Below are 17,500 nucleotides of genomic sequence, written 5' to 3'. Positions count from 1 at the left end.
ATCCTATTTATCATAGCATGGCCGTTAAGGCTTACAAGGCCAAACACACACACACACACACACACACACACACACACACACACACACACACACACACACACACTAGTTCAGTAATCCAGACACATGTTCATGTTCACTGGCAGAGTATGCCAGCATGTACTACATCTCTCTTTCTCTCTCTCTCTCTCTTTCTTCCCTTTCTCTCAAAGTCTCAGAGAACTTTATCATACTCTATCAGGAGGCTTAGACATTCAGTACCCATACAGGCATGTACACACACACACACACACACATAAGGATACACACACACACAAAGACACACACACAGACACACGTACACACGCACACACACGCACACACACACACACACTCACGGACAAAGATAAACACACACGCATACAGTCCAGTAAGCCCTGGCTAAATTAATTAGGAACAAGAGGCAGTAGTAGGGCCAGGGTAATGGTGCCAAATGCACTCAGTGTTGTTGTTCATTACTAGCCTGTCTGCCTGTTTACCAGCCACAGCAACAACAACAACAACAACAACAATAATACCACTACCACCACCACCAACAAGAGTCCTTCCCCCTGGCCAGACTCGGTGCAAGGTAATGAACACAAGCCCACTGCCTCCTATCCCCCTCCATGAGCAATACATATTCATCATCCAGCGCACATATTTAGAGACATGATTCCCTATCAACATCACAGTCCCCCGAGGAAGGCAGTCACAGCACGAAGGCACACTGAGTTTCTCAAGACATCAGCACATCACTGTACTTCCCTTCCGCTTCTCCCTCCCTCTCTCTCTCTCTCCCTGTCTCTCCCTCTCTCCCTCTCTATCTCTCTCTCTCGCTCTCTCTCTCTCCATCTCCCTGTCTCTCCCTCTATCCCCCTCTCTCTCTCTCTCTCTCTCTCTATCTCTATCTCCATCTCCCTGTCTCTCCCTCTATCCCCCTCTCTCTCTCTTTCTCTCTCTCTCTATCTCTCTCTCTCTCTCTCACTCTCTCTCTCTCTCTCTCTTCCTCTCTCTCTCTCAAGCCTTTCCTTCCTCTCAGCTCTGCCTCTTTTCGTTTGTAGATTTTCTTCCCTCCTGCTTCAGTCATCATTTCTTTTTTAGTTTTTTTGTTGACGCAGTCTCTGTTTTTCTCCTGTGCAGTCAGGAGCAAGTTGTTGTTAAAGTTGACCTCCTCCTTTCCCCTCTGCTTCCCTGTGTTAGTATCCCTTATGATCAACGTTTTTTCCCCTCCCATCATCCCTATTAATGAGTCAAATGTGAATGATTAGAGTACCGCAACTTGTCCCTCATCATTACCCTTAGACCATCATCGGTGTGGCTGATACATTAGCCAGTATGTCTACCTGGCTAAATGCACCCATATTAACCTCCTTAATTAAAGGTTAAAGTGACAGTCCGTGCTTAATGACATGCTCTCCCTCAATAATGTATGAGCATGGTGACACGGCGGCCGCCCGCGTGGCGGTGAAAGAGTTAAAAAGTCAAAGATAATCACCCTGTCAGAGAGATGCTGCTCTGAGCTCATGCTCTGCTGCATGCAGGGGTGGATGGGAGAAAAATGCTCTTTGCTTCATGTTTACCAACGAGTGTGTATGGCAGTGTACTGCTTGGGGTTCTCCTGCACATCCAGAGCAGTGAACCTCCACTTCTTTTCTTTCTTTCTCCCACTCTTTTTCTCTCATACTCTCTCTCTCTCTCTCTCTCTCTCGGTTTCTTTCTCTCTCTGCGTTGACAGGTGCATGCTTCTGTTTGTTGATAGGTATGATATGAATATGCCATTATTGAGAAACGAGATGATAATAAAAGACATGGGTTAAGCCTGCTTTCACATACTGCCTGATCTTTATTGAAATCCCTTAAAGTCACACTGCATGTGTCTATACAGACTGTGAAAAGCCTGTGTATGCATCATGCTTTGAGAGCTACCTGTCTGTCTTCCATTGTCTGTGTGTGTGTGTGTGTGTGTGTGTGTGTCTGTGTGTGTGTGTGTGTGTGTCTGTGTGTGTGTGTGTGTGTGTGCGTGTGAATGCATCATGCTTTGAGAGCTTCCTGACTGTCTTCCATTGTCTGTGTGTGTGTGTGTGTGTGTGTCTGTGTGTGTGTGTGTGTGTGTCTGTGTGTGTGCGTGTGTGTGTGTGTGTGTGTGTGTGTGTGTGTGTGTGTGTGTGTGTGTGCGTGTGTATGCATCATGCTTTGAGAGCTACCTGTCTGTCTTCCATTGTCTGGCCATTCATTTCTCATGCTCACACCTCCTATGGAAATGGACTCTCCTTGTCAGTTGATCGTGCTTCTATACACATATTTGTGTGTGTGTGTGTGTGTGTGTGTTACGCTTATAAGGACATTTATGTGTGTGTGTGGGGGGGGGTGTACATACGCACACCTGCATCAGTATTCTGCCCTATAAACGGCTGGACCTCAGACTTCCTACACAGAAGGACAGAGGCTTATCTCATCATTTTACATGCTGATACTTTCTGATAAGTAAGGCCACACACAGCCTGTGCAGACAGCTATGACAGCCTAGCCTTACCTGAGTGCTTCATCCCAACATTGGGAAAAGCTAATACTAAAACCATTACAGATTGTGTACATTGTCACTAAAGAAAACTACATTTTTTTTTTTTTGCTGTAAAGAATTGTGTATTGCATAAAGCAGGCGAAAATAATTAGTGGTGATCCTAAGTAGACCGGATTCAGATACTGATGACACTTCATAAATAGTTTGTATATAGAGCAGGATGATAATTACGTTAATTCTCAATCTATAACTGCCATTTGTGTTTTCTGCTAACCTTTTTAAACCGACTTAATAGGATTCCATGACCATAATATGGTACATTTTAAATAGCTCTTAAAGGCCCGATAGACGCACTACGGCATCACTGTTGATGTATTTGAATATCTGATCTCTCTCTTGTTCTCTTTCTCTCTCTCTCTTGTTCTCTTTCTCTCTCTCTCTTGCTCTCTTTCTCTCTCTCTCTTTCTCTCCCTCTCTCAGACTCTCGCTGATGTATTTCAATATCTGATCTCTCTCTCTCTCTCTGACTCTTTCGCTCTCTTTCTCTCTCCGCTATATACTAACAATCCTATTTGAGTACACGGTTCATCTCACTGGACAGCCTGAGATTAGATTTCAGCCCCTATGCTGTCCCATAAAAATATATTTTTTTTGATAGCTTAGGAGACCGAGATGTGATCTCATAATTGTTTCATTTATGTATCAATTTAATCACAGATATTTCTACTAAAATTCCTTAAGAGAAACAGTTTGAGAACAAAGTGAGATAAGCCACTATGGTGATACAAATATTTCTCTGGTTACCCCACTCTTCTTGTCATTGGCTAGTTAAATGCATACTACTGTTAAAGTGTACGCCTCATCCACAAACACCAAGGTTGTCTTGAGAGAGAAACAGAGGACGTTATATTGAGATGATGAGCATGATTTGAGACCCTGTTGAGATCTCTCCATTACAGTAACCAGAGAGATTTGGTCCATACATAAATCTGAGAAAAAGGAGACTCAAGCTTAAATCTCCCTCGAATGTCATTGTTATTTAGGACTAACTATGATGAGAATAAGGAGATCTCTTCTTAGATTTTCTTTTCTTATGGGATTGCTCCTTTGTAAAGTTTACCACAGGTCTGGCAAATGATGTCCTGTGTACACCTACGGGAGCTTAGCACATACATTAGCACTAAAGTGTAGCTAGACATTTTCATTTTCTCCTGTTCGCTGCACTGAATCGCCCTTTCCACACCGCTTTTCATCTGCTTCCTTTTTTAATTCACCAGACTTTTGTTTCTTATGCTTATCAACTTCCTCCATGATTTCACTTATCTTGTTTATCCAGAGCATGTTTTTTTTTTCTGTATAACCAAAAGGTTTAGTCCAGCCAAAAATACACCAAAAAAAATGTGAAAACTTTGAAAGACATTTAGATTAATTTCTTGCCTGTATTAATTTAAATAAGTCTCTTAATTCTGAGTGAACATTGGTGCTTGCCTTCTGGTTTCTCTCTTATGCACCTACTTCAGTCATTCACTGATGCAATTAAGAAAATGGCAACAGTCTGAAAATACACCAGTGAGCTTTCATTAGGTCATTGCAGTCACGAAAAAAAATAGATTTTCCATTTCAGACATCTCTCCTGCCTGCAGTCAATATTTTAAAGAACTAAACGTATGCCTAGCACTAATTATCCTGAATAACTGTTTTCTTCATTTGTTTGAGAGTGACATATGAGAGACATATTTTTTGTAGTTGAAAAGGTAATTAAATGAATCATCGTTTTTTTAATTTGCTTGGTATCATTATAAATATGACACAACAAATGTTTGTGAAGTCTCTGGGTAATTTCCTAATCACCATCAACGTATTTAATTGTTAATTCCTTAGTCTAAATTAATTAAAGGATCTAATTATATTTTAATTCTAATGTGACAAGTGTGTCTGTTCTATCTTAAACTGGATTAAAATATGTCACGATGGCCTTTGATCCCAAAGCATTTAAACGCTAAACAAGATGAATAATTCTTAAAGCATTTTTTTAAAGGAGAGGCTTGCCACCTGTCTTTGCCATAGATAGATGTTTGCTCACTGTCATGAATATAAAGACAATCTGGCATTTTAGTCACACTCCATGGCCTTGCCTTGCCTAGCCAGGGAGCTCATTGTTTGAGTCTCTTGTAGGGTCTCTGAGGGAAATCCCTAGCCTTGTCAGAAGCTAGTTTTTATTCCCCGATGCACAACACCTATATGTACTGAATATGTTGCAGGTTTCGGATTCATAATCATGAGTGTCTAAGTAATTACTTTTACTTGGGCACGATTATTTTAACAGGGTCTTAGTTCATTTGAAAAAACTAGAGAAAAAACAAGATGTTTCCATGGCTTGCATTAAAAACATGTTTGTCCGCATGCCGACACACACACACACACACACACACACACACACACACACACACACACACACACACCAGTGCATTGGAGCCCCTATGGATACTGTCTTTCCCTCACTCTCTTTAAAACCCTGTTTAATTGTCACAGGATGCTGCAGTCTCGATATTTTATAAAGCTATCAGCCATCTCATAACAATGTCCCAGCTGAAATATACTATCTTAAAATAACTCACAGATCTCAGATTTCGCTCTCTATGGCTCTGCTTTGTATCAACCTCTGTTTCTGAGCTTTCGCTCTCCATCTCCCTCTCTCTTTTTCTCACAGTGTCCTTCTGAAACACACGCACACAGACACACACACACACACACACACACACACACAGTGAGAGAAACTGAAATACACACTTCCTCTCTGGGCTGGAATGAGACTCTTTGAGTTGATGAAAGCCTGCCTGGGGTATGGAAATGAAAAAAACTAAAGAATCCCCATCTCCATGTTGGTATGGAAACTTGGCAACAATTGGCTTTTTATCAAAGGCTAGCATGAATCTAGAGTGCTGTAGCTGCATGGGACCTAAGGTACTCAGTCAAACTGGACACTGAGTTTACCTTGATATTTTTATTTATTTATTTTCCCTTCACTTTTGTATTCAGAATTATTGCAGTTATTTCATTCTTGCCATTGAGATGGGATATATAGCTTATACCCAACATATAATTTCATCTGTAGTACTAGCTCTGAAGGTGTACTAGCTTTGAGGCCAGTGGTATATTATAAAAGGAAATTACACTGATACGATGACCCTAACACTAGTGTCCCCTAGCTGTGAATGTTCATTGGGAAAGTAGAGTGTTTTGCACATTTATTAAACAATTGTTTTAGTTGCATGCATCATACATCACTACAAGACGTTTGCATCTGTTCAGCTTCCGAATGAAGATGACGGATGTCTGATATGAAAAGGGAGAAATGACACAAGTTTGATGTCATACAGTTCCAGTGCACACTTTAAGGATCACTTTATTCTACGTCAACATGAAGGGACCGGTGCTTATCACACCCCCATACGTCTTGTAGCCTCACTGCACACTGGACTTTCCTGCTTTCATCTTATTACACATTAAAGCCTGGAAATATTGCCAATGCCATGTTAGCTCTGTCAGCATAATTGTGTAGCACTGCAGTTTATCATGCTAAAGCTTAATGTTAAATGGTGTTTTAACCGGGAGCATACTGAGAATGCAGTATTCCTCCACACCTCATTTATCTCCCTCCAGTACGCTGTTTTATAACCACATGCTTCCTCTGCCAGGGCATTTGGTTTACTGCATACTGGCGTGTTCCCCCTCCTCCCCCACCACTTCCTATTGTCATTCCCAGCAGGGAGAACACGAGGGTGTCCATACGGAATCGTTGCATGATCCCTGCATGCGCACTAAACTCCCGGGATTCCCTTAGAGGCATCTCAGGATCTTCGCCAGAGACCTTCGCAAAGATGCTTACTCTGTTAGCACAAATCCGGCCAATTCAGAACCCGACCCCTTTAAATGAGGTTTAGCTATACGAAAGCCTATTCCTGCAGCACGCATCTTAACCAGAGGAAGCTTATCCACTGTTTTTGAATGGTTGACATTTTGTTACTGATGTGACGTCTCCTTCCTTACAGAGAAGAATCGATAACAAAAGAAGCCTGATATGCTTTATCATGCTAGTGATTGTGGATAAAGATACTTTAAGATGGAGAGTGTAGCATGGTAGCAAAGCCCAGCCTACATGAAAAAGTTGTTGAACAGTTTCAGAATTGATAATGCTGTGCTTTTCTGTATATATGAACATAAAAAAAATCCAGTTGTGTTTTTGTGTGAGATAGAAGAGTGAGTCCTACCAGCAGAGGTCATGCCCATCCTCAGAGAGAGACATGCCAGGGGTAATCAGCAGCCCAACACACAGACAAGCTCTGAGGAGAAAGCCATGTCACGCACCTTAGCCCTCTGGGAGTCGGCCCCTGTGTTGCCACTCTGCTGCCCCACACCCTCTCCCTGTACCCCCTTTATCAGCTTCTGTTGCCACTCTGCTGCCCCACACCCTCTCCCTGTACCCCCTCCATCAGCTTCATTTAATAAGCAATGGGGAGAGAAAGGGATGGGAAGACGAGAGAAACAAAAGTGAGGGTTGACAGGCTTTTCTGTTTTTCCGGCCAGCCAGAGTGCCTGCGTCAGGTTTAGGAGGAGTGAAGTGGAGTGGGAGAGGGTGGGGGTGGAGAGAGAGAGAGAGAGTAAGAAGATTTTGATGCTTCGGGACAGAGTCAGCGCAGCACGGACGACTAATGGAACACATCACCCCACCAGGTGCTAAAGACTCTGTCATCCTGTCATAGTCTAAGGACTCCGGGGGGTCAAACTGGCGGGCTGATATGAGTGCAAGTGACTTGGGGTCAAAACCTCACTGCCTGGTCTGACAGACTGTTTCCCTGGCACGCTAATGCATTTGTCAAGGCAGAGATAGCGCAGGATAAATGAGTTTGGAGGTGTGAAAGTTGTGACAGATGGATAGCTGAACTGTTACCGGTGCATTATCTGTAATCGCCAAACTATATTTGGGGTGAGGTGCTATTGCTAATCTCTGCTGAGGCAATAGTACGTGTTTTATTTTATATATATAGTAGTTATCTGAGGTGCTTTGCTTTGGGGGAATGTGGAATGGAAATTGAAGTCAGTGAGACAACAAATTATTTTTTTTTCCCCCGCAGGAGTATTGCCCGTGGCTTGGCTGGGGATCTGAGTAAGATGTGTTTTGTTGGAGAGTGCTTTGTTAAAAGTGAATATGAATATATTTTAAATAAATTCAAATGACCTTATCAGCTGCAGGCACAACCCCTATGGAGACAGTAGGACAGAGCTCAACCCCCTAACTGTACCTGCAAAACAGCAATTCAAATTCAATTGGCTCGAGGACAGACATGGCCAAAATACAAAACACAGTCACTGTCAATCGCTGTGGAAATACTGATGGGAAGAAATTGAATACATGAATATTTATGCTTCACAAAATCACTATGTAACAAGGATAATGTCTGGGTATGATGTTTGACAAACAACAAAAAGGAGCTGACAGATTAACTATGAATTTGCTTGTCAGTAACCTGGCCAGATAGAACATGGGGCAGGATGAATGCCGTTTCTGTGCTCTGATTGGCTGATTGGGCGGCGCAGAGCTTGTTAGCACTTCTGTGTGCAGCAGCCTTTGGTGGGCGGAGTGAAAAGTGAGTGAGGATTCTCTACCTGATGATGCCCACGCCTGTTGCCTTGGTGACCCGATGTTTACGTGAGCGGCTTTCCAAAGCGCTGGCGAGAGTGTGAGTCACAGGAACTCCGAACGGTTTTGCCACATTCATCATCTGTGCATTTCCACTCAGTGGTAATTGATTAGCAATTCCCACCCCTGATGAGTTTAGGGATAATTGTGTTAAATCATCATTTCTCACTGCACACACAATGATCCCCCTCTCCTTCTCTCTCTCTGTCCCTCCTTTTCTCTCCCTTTCTCTCTCTCTCTTTCACTCTCTCTCTGTCCCTCCCTTTCTCTCTCTCTTTCACTCTCTAGCTCTCTCTCTCTCTGTCCCTCCCTTTATCTCTCTCTGTGTCCCTCCCTTTCTCTCTCTCTCTCTCTTTCTCTTTCTTTTGCGTTGACTCAAAGAGAAAATGTATGCTGTTTTGACATTGTTTTTGTGTGTGTGTGTATGTGTGTTAATATTGTTATGACTTGTGATTTCAAATAAGATGTTGCATGTGTTATTGCTCATGAAGGTAAAAAAAGATCTGGCACTCTTTCTCTGAATGTATCAGATGGACGGGCAGGAGACATTTGGAGGCCTCAGGTGGCCACGAGGGGATTGCATCTGTGCTGTTTATTTTGAGCTGTCTTTGTTTTTTTTGAGTCTGTCTTTATTTGTAAGTCTGTTTTATTTGTGTGATAATCTTGTGCTGCATGAGGAAAAGAGACCTTAACGGCATTTTACCCCATAATAGTCAGTTGTACAGAGTGTAAATGATACATTTGGCTACGTATAATAGTCTTTCATTCATTGGTTTAGCCAGAATATGTAAACAAACCTTGACATACCAAAATGGCCACCCATTCATTGGCCATACTATAACTATCTACCCTTTACATAAAGGAAAATAGAAATGCATACATATTTTTGGATACCTTCAATTAAGTGGTTTACTGATTTATTTATTTATTTATTTGTTGAATCTCTGTAATCACTACCAATAGCACAACCTACGCCTACGGTCTAGCTTGACCACATGTGCTCTACGGGTCTTTATTCCAACCTCTTCTCCCTTCCGAACTGCAACCTTCCTGTCAGCAATTACTCGCCCACGACACCAATGCATTGTGTGTTGAGTTCTCGTTTTGCAGCTGGGTCAAATTGTTCTCACAGCGATAGAACCAGACAAGGCTGCGTTTAGAGGCCCTCGTACATGGCGCCACACCAGAGTATGATTGCTACGTTCACACCTATCCAATCGAATCACACAAAGGGTGTAGGCCGCCCAGGGTTTGATTCAAACTGTCTGCCGCATATATATGAAAGCCTCTCTGCATGACCTCTTCATACTCACAGTACTTCAGACATATTTCTTATTCGTGGTGGTGGTGGTGGTGGTGGTGGTGGTGTGTGTGTGTGTGTGTGTGTGTTGTAGTGCAGCCAAACTAATAAGACAATAGCCAAGACAATAGACTACAAGCAAATCTCAAAAAGAACACTTCATAAGAACTCAAAAGACTGTGTCCAAAGTTCATAACTGATAAAGATGAATAGAAATGCACCACTTTTGCAATCAAACAGTGAGATTCATTCGTGAACATAGGAACAAACAGTGGATCAAAAGATTGTCACCGACAAAGAGGGCATTCGCAAACACCTCATAATACTATCAAACTAATTTAACCCCTCATAGCATGAATGAAATGAGTAGAATAATAAAGGGAAATACATTTGAGAACAAAATGAATGGTAAGTAGGGCTGTTGAAGAGTTTTGGGTTGGTTTTGAACTGTAGGGAAGGGAAGTTTGAATAGTCAGTCGGAGAAGTTAATGAGGTTCCCAGCTGAGATTAGGGGGCACTCGGGACGTTAGAAAAAGGGACTTTTGGAGCCAGATACCTAGCCAACAACCCTGCAAGAGGGAAATAGAAAAGTAAAGTCCTTTCAAACCATTAGATGCCCTGCTGCTTGGTCCATTCTAGTCCCACAAACACAGTTATTTTCCAGCAGGTCCTCTTTTCATTCAGGATCCTTGCAGGTTGCTTTGTAGTATTTCCTCCCAGGGTAGAATCCACAAGAAACAAATCCAGAGGAACAAACTGTACATCTTCTTTGTGCTCTTCCCACCCTCACACTCTCTTCAACCCTCAGCAAAAACTTTCTCAGTGAGCTGTTTGTGTGGTGTGTGAGTGTGAGTGTGAGTGTGAGTGTGAGTGTGTGTGTGTGTGTGTGTGTGTGAAGGTTATGTGATATTGTGTGAATACTAATACACATGTATGTGATAACTTGTGTCCCCCTTCTCTTCTTCCCCCTGTCTCTTAGTTGGCTACCTGGGACTCCAGCCGTGGGTTGAACGGAAGCCTGAAAGAGAACCGGGTGGAGAGTAGCATGCATGGCGTCACGCTGAAAGTGGTCACTCTCCTGGTGGGTCAACTGGTACACTGACACACACACCCACACACACACACACTCACACACACACACACACACACACACACACACACACACACACACACACACACACACACTCAACTGGTACAGATACACCAAACAGCGCACCACATCACACCCTATGATAGTAATAAATCTCTCACGACATGGCATCAGTCAACCTCACCCTATGCAGTACTCAAAAAATGTGCTGTCTTGTTTAGAATATACTGGTCACATGGCTTTGCTCTCCCTTTCGGAGTAAGTCTGGCCTCTTCAGTTTGCGGCCAGTAGTCTTTTCTCAGGTGTTAGATCAGAGGCCCTTTTTCTGAGATAAGAGAGGGATGTTAGAGTCGGGGCTAATTTCAGTAACACTTTGTCCTGGCCACTCTTGCCTCGACGCCTCCGTCCCGTAATGTCCTAGAGCGAAATTTAGAGAGGTAATTTCTGACTGATGAAGCATCTTGCGCCTCTGTGAGCACAGCGTTACAGGTCAGTGGCCTCCGCAGAAACCCTGGATCCAGATTAACTTCTGGTGCTGTTGTCGTGGCTGTTGTTGATAGCGGTGCTATTAATGGAGACCTAAACTAGAGACACACTCACTCTTCTACTTCTCTTTCTGTGGGGTAAGGTACAGTCATGCATCTCCAGTCTGAAAGCTAGTTCATTAAGGCCATTTCAAGGGTGCAATAGACTTTTCTGGAACTGGTTTCATTTTGTATATTCTGATGCTTTCTGCATCGTTTTGAATTGTTCACTCACAGAATGTATACATTAGGATGTATAAACTATCAAGGTTTCAACATTCTGGATTTAAGAAGGGGTTTAACATAAGTGGCTTTTTTTTCCCAGGAGGAACCATTCGTGATGGTGGCGGAGAATATTCTAGGCCAAACCAAACGTTACAAAGGCTTTTCCATCGATGTGCTGGATGCACTCTCCAGGATCTTAGGCTTTAAGTATGACATCTATCAGGTAGAAGACGGCAAATATGGCTCCGTGCTCCCCAACGGCTCCTGGAATGGCATGATTGGAGAACTCATTGGAAAGGCAAGTTGTGTTCATAATGCGGGTATGAGAGTGCTGCAGTTCTGGTTTCCCACGTTGTAGTGCATTTTATGTGCACTGAAAGGGGATGAGGTGTACATTGTCTATATAAGGGATAGTTTATCTGAACAGAGAAGTAGTATCAAGTGTTCATTTGAGGGAAACCTTTTGACCTTTTTTTTCAATGCAGAATTTCAGCCAGTTTTTTTATATCCATATTTATATGAACATATTCCCTTCCGATTGGACTTAGCTGCAGTGCAACATCATTACCATAACATTCATAGTATGCTTTTGCATGTAATTATCTTGAATCTACCAAAACTCTGTAAAGGGAGCGTGCAAATAGAGTGAGTGTGAATGTACAGCTATTTGATAGAGATTAAATTATAAATAAATAAATACAAGAGATTGTGTCATCCACAGTAAAAGAAAAAGGTTAAAAATATAAAAAAAAGAATTGCAGCGGTAAGATCATAATCATTTTCGTGTAAACTCTTCACAGAAAGCGGACGCGGCCATCTCCGCCATCACCATCACGCCGGAGCGCGAGAGCGTGATTGACTTTAGCAAGCGATACCTGGACTACTCCGTGGGCATCCTAATGAGGAAGTCGCAGGAAAACATCAACATCTTCTCGCTCCTGGCGCCCTTCGACCTGGCGGTGTGGGCCTGCATTGCCGCCGCCATCCCCGTGGTCGGGGTCATGATCTTCCTGCTGCGTCGCATCCAGTCGGTCCGCTCTCAGACCCTCCCCGGACCCCACGCGCCTCCGTCGGCCACCACCTCGCTTCAGAGCGCCGTCTGGATCGTCTACGGAGCCTTCATGCAGCAAGGTAAGAGGGCTTCTTAACTTGAGATACAATCAACTCCCATTGATTTTTTTTATTTTTTTTTAAAGACTGCTATTGTAAATACTACCTGAAATGACTTGCTTAGCAGCAAAAGGAAACTGTCCGATGCTTTCAGAATTCAGGGACAGCATGCTGCTTTTAGTCTTTACCGAGTGTAAATAGTGTGACATCATCTCTGGCAAGGTCAACACACCTCCATCTGAAATAGCCCATTCGTCCCTGGCCGAGGCTTATTATTTTCTCAAAACCAGCCCTATGAAATTTGTCATTTAAGGAAATATCAAACATCAAATTAAAATCAAATTGTGGAGATGCTCACCCAGCCTCAGTGGGTTGGGTCTTCACTGTGTCGCATTTGCCATCTGTGCTGAGCATCTCCTGGAATGAAATTGGCGGCGCTCCCCTGGGCCAGTTCACCACTAGGCTGCCTCGCTCCCTCATATGTCTGCAATAACGAATTTTGGACAAAACACAAGGTTGCCTTCTAAATTGTTAGGGGGGAACCGAGCGTGTTCTGTGTTCTCCTCCAAGGCTGTTACTAGAAAGTATTGGCAGTTTGTACAATGGAAATGATTGGGTGCTGAGGACAGAAACCCCAGTCTGAATTTCAAGGTGGGTAGTGGTGACAGGGAAGAAAGAAAAGAAAATGAACCTCCGGGGCTCTGGAGATTTAGGCAATATGAGGAAAGAAAATGTCACAGTTTTGACAGTGCGGTGGACATAAAAGTCAATGTCAATATATACGAATGAGCAAGCTGTTCATTAGACACGTCGGCAGGAACACCCTGGATTTACATACACATTCAATCCACCCACAAAGGCTTTTTGTGAGAGCGCGTGACGACACTCTGCAGACTTCAGTTCTCCAAAGGTGCCTTTCATTGGAGGAATATGAGGTCTGCTGGGTGGGATCCAGGCATTTGAGATTTGGATAAATGACTACTTCAGCAGTGTCACCGAACCCTCGCAGCTGGATCTATCAAAGTCTGGCTCTGGGCCCGTCTTGCTTTTGAAACGCCAAGTGGTTATCGTTTAGGGAGGCTGCCATCACTTGCTCTTACAAACCTTTCTTCTTTTTTTTTTAAGCTTCGGGAGCGTTTTTATTCCAGTTTGCTCTTGTTTCACTCAAGGGCATGGCATAGGCATTGCAATTTGGAACCTGACGCAAACTGTTTGACATTGCCGTTGGATGAAAGTACACGCTTTTTTAAAGAAAAAAACAACAACTTTAATTTGGCGATTGGACTAAGTTCTCTTGACAATGGCCCACCTTTTGTCCGGGTGTTCCGGCTGCCTTCCCCCTGTTATGAGGTCAGCGGGTCTGGCCCACGCAACTCCCTCGACCTCTTGACCTCTACCATCTCATCTGCTGACGCCATATGCTGAGTCACTGCCACTCCTCCTAGAACACCTTGGGTTTGTGATGCGTCTCAAAATGTACCAAATTAATGGACAAGGCGGAGACAAGTCAAATTTAAGTTAATTTAAATTCCATTAGTTCATTTCATTAGTTTGTTAAATATAACGGGGCACCTCGAAGGCCGTTACCTTGCCTACACCCTGGTTGCCACACATGCATTTAGGCACGTATAGCCCATTAAGGAAATATTTGGTTCCGTTTAAAAAAAGGCAACCTGTTTAGTTCCTAGTACTACTTTCTTTGGGTGACATTGCATTTAGACTACTTATAATACGTTTATAATAAGAAAATACGTTTATTTTTTCATTCATCAGCTGCCCTGCCTCTATTATTTACTATGGTTGTTATAGTTACCTTTCAAAGTTTCTAGAGGATTGATAGAGAACAGTGATGAAACTTTTTCAGCAGATTTAGTTTATAGATGGCCTGTTATAGAGAATTAATGGACACCTGCCAGCCAATCAGAAAAGAGTATTTCTTGCCTCGGGGATGTTCCATTCCATTCCATTCTCTCTCTATCTCTCTCCCTCTCTCTCTCTCTCTCTCTCTCTCTTCAATGCCATTTCTGTGACTTTATCCACAGGAGAAATTCTATTTTGACATTTTCCAAAAAGCTTATGTGTCTCAGTCTCAGGACCCAACTCAGATCTGAGAAGCCAGTGAGATAAGATGATGAGAAAGGCCACAGTGAATGAGCAAACAAAGCCAAAATAAATAGAAGGCTGGAAAAAGACTACGTGTGTGTGTGTATGTGTGTGAGTGTGTGCTCAGAGAATGTGTGACGTGGGCAAACTAAGTATGCTTGTGAAAATAAGAGATTGGGAATGACCGGAGATTGGGACAGAGTGTACAATAATGAGGGTTGGGGAGTAACTAGCTACATGTAACAGAGTTAATAAAATAATTATTACCTATTATATAATAATTAATAATTAAATTACAAAATACAATGTAATTGTTATCCATCACTGAGAAAAGGCAATTCAATTATCAAATTGTCAGAAATTTGGGTTGGTCCGAATATATTCTTTTTGGTAAAAATCTTTAAAGCTTAGGCTATATGTAGAACATCACATTCATTCTGTTGCTTTTTCATTCACACACTCAAATTTTGAGCATGGTTTTTGATTGGTTCTCTTGTTTTAATACTAATGTATGTTACATTACTTTGATGAAGTAATTAAAATAGTTAAGTAAATTACTTATTAGAACAGGATAACTAGTAATCTCTAACCTGTTGCATTTCAAAAGTAACCTTCCCAACGCTGACAATAATGAAGGTCTGTGATAGAGTACCGATACCGATAAAACTGAGCCTCACAGATGAATAAACTGAAAGACAACAAACCCAGTGTTATGAAAATAACAGATGCTCGGAGCGGTAGTAGTGGAGGAAACACTGATCCTTTCTTGTCTCCTGACTGCCTCCCCCTCTCCCGCTCCCTCCATCTGTGGTAGGTGGAGACTCCATCATGAGCTCGGTGGCCTTGAGGATTGTGATGGGGAGCTGGTGGCTCTTCACACTCATCGTCTGCTCGTCCTACACCGCCAACCTGGCTGCTTACCTCACCGTCTCACGCATGGACAACGCCGTGAGGTAAGTGTTTCCCGCTCCGAACCACCCCCCCCCACTCTGTCTCAGATAGAAGATCACAGGAGGAATTGGTAGTGTAATTGTTGTGCATTCAAATGATCAAACTGATTTAATATTGACATTTGATTCATTCTGAAAAATATTTCCACATCCTCATACTTTTTAGGAACTGTTTCATGAACTTTAGTTGGTATGCAAATGTAGTTTTTTGAAAAATGTTTTTTTTTTTTTCAATATTTTTTTCATGGAGGAAATGAACGCCTACATGTATACATTTAGGCACCTGTATACATTTATATTTTGCGGGGGTTTGAAAAAAAATCCAGCAGCCACACTAGAACTCACCTCTCTCACTTTCACAGTTCACACAGGCCATGTTCTCTATATCATGCGTGCAACAGCACCGCTATATGCACTTTGGCAGGTTGAGAAATTAACCACATGGCAGATCTGTGCTGTTCTTAAATTAATGTGAGGAGAACAGTGTAGAGTATATATGTGTGTGTGTGTGTGTGTGTGTGTTTGTGTGTGTGTGTGTGTGTGCGTGTGTGTGTGTGTGAGAGTAAGCAATCAATCTTGTAGATTACCTACTGACAAGGTGTAAACAATCAAGATGGTGTCATAGCAAATCCCCTCAGAGACACCCTTGCAATAAAGCTAGTGACCTAGAACACTTAGTTTCATGTCTGTACAGACTGGTTGTCTCTGCTGTTGTAAGTTAACTTCAACATCAATGTCACATGTTTAAATGCTAGAAGTAGCACAAGGTCACAGGGATCGGGTCTAGTGCACTATTTTATTTTCGAGATCATACTTCACTGGAGTGCAGTTTGTAAGACTCTTCTAACGGAGCTCAGATTAGTTGTGTCTTGAAGAGTCGGAAACTCCGCTCGAGGGCTTCGTGTCTTATGTCTTCTTTTGCATTTAGTTCAAATCATTTTTTGAAATGCCGATAGCCACTTGCCAAACGTCTTTGTCCATTATGAGAAATGAGGTCATTATGAGCTATAGAACAACGGTTTGAGATGTCTGACTGTCTTAATGTATTTCTTATTTTCATGTCCTCTGTTCTGTGAGCAGTAAATCAACAGCTACATTTTAGAGATCAACAAGATATTTTTTCTCCATTAGCATCTGAAGGACGGCCTTTCCATTGACATTCTCCTCACATATTTCTCATCCATTTTCCCTTGTGTTTATTTCTTTCATAAAAGTAACATTTGACCACTAACTGCATCATTTTCTGGACATAATCTGTTGATAGCTTTCTTCGGATGAAGATCATTTGACCGCATTTGATTTCAGAGATGTATAGACACCAGAAAATGACTTCACAAAAATTGCTCTTCATAGAAAGAAGCTTTCACAAAAATTGTGTAGCTGTTAAAATAATGGGTTGAGTAAAAGGAACAAGAAGAAGATTACAGTTACATTAATGTCCTTCCCTTAGTTTCAAACCAGAGCAGAAAAATACAGAAGTTAGACAAGCAGTCCACATGAATGACAATTAGCTATTGGCTTTTCAAAATCTATGGTTTTTCCTTTTGCTGTCTTTCATGTCTTCCCACTTCGCAGTGACATAAACAGCTTGCCCTGTGAAAGCTCCGAACAGTGCTCCAACTACCAGAAACACGAGAAAATTGCAGGAAATGTTTGTGTGAGGAAAGACAGACGTTGTTGATGTAGAATATGTCACGCTGCCCTGCCGTGTGTGTGTGTCGTGTGGATGTGTCGCCGCGGCACCTTGCAGACCCCAAAATGGAAGTGGCCCAGTTCATGTGGACTAGGTTTGCTCTCATCTCTGTAAATGTTATCTGCCAGGTGATCTAATTTATTCCTCTCGGCTCATCGCTGCAGAGAAGCGCTTGGCTCCGGGTTGTGTTTGATTTCATTACATGGGTGTTGGACAAACAGGAGAGGTGGAGAGAGTCTGATTTGTCAGGGAAAATGTCAAGCAG

At 42.5% G+C, this 17,500-nt stretch overlaps 1 protein-coding gene across 2 annotated transcripts in view; it reads left to right on the top strand.

Moving 5' to 3' along the window:
* grid1a (glutamate receptor, ionotropic, delta 1a) overlaps window positions 1–17,500 on the top strand; it is a 100,666-nt gene that overhangs the window by 61,402 nt on the left and 21,764 nt on the right. For both annotated transcript variants that reach the window (XM_031578514.2, XM_031578512.2), the window contains exons 7-10: window positions 10,520–10,621; window positions 11,480–11,677; window positions 12,180–12,510; window positions 15,407–15,545. In XM_031578514.2, coding sequence (XP_031434374.1) covers window positions 10,520–10,621; window positions 11,480–11,677; window positions 12,180–12,510; window positions 15,407–15,545 — 770 coding nt within the window. The remainder of the gene's footprint in view (window positions 1–10,519; window positions 10,622–11,479; window positions 11,678–12,179; window positions 12,511–15,406; window positions 15,546–17,500) is intronic.

This window comes from Clupea harengus, chromosome 13, assembly GCF_900700415.2.
Source record: "Clupea harengus chromosome 13, Ch_v2.0.2, whole genome shotgun sequence".
Classification (NCBI taxonomy): domain Eukaryota; kingdom Metazoa; phylum Chordata; class Actinopteri; order Clupeiformes; family Clupeidae; genus Clupea; species Clupea harengus.
The sequence above is the reverse complement of the archived record's forward strand: the minus strand, read 5'-3'. Positions and strand labels throughout refer to the sequence as shown.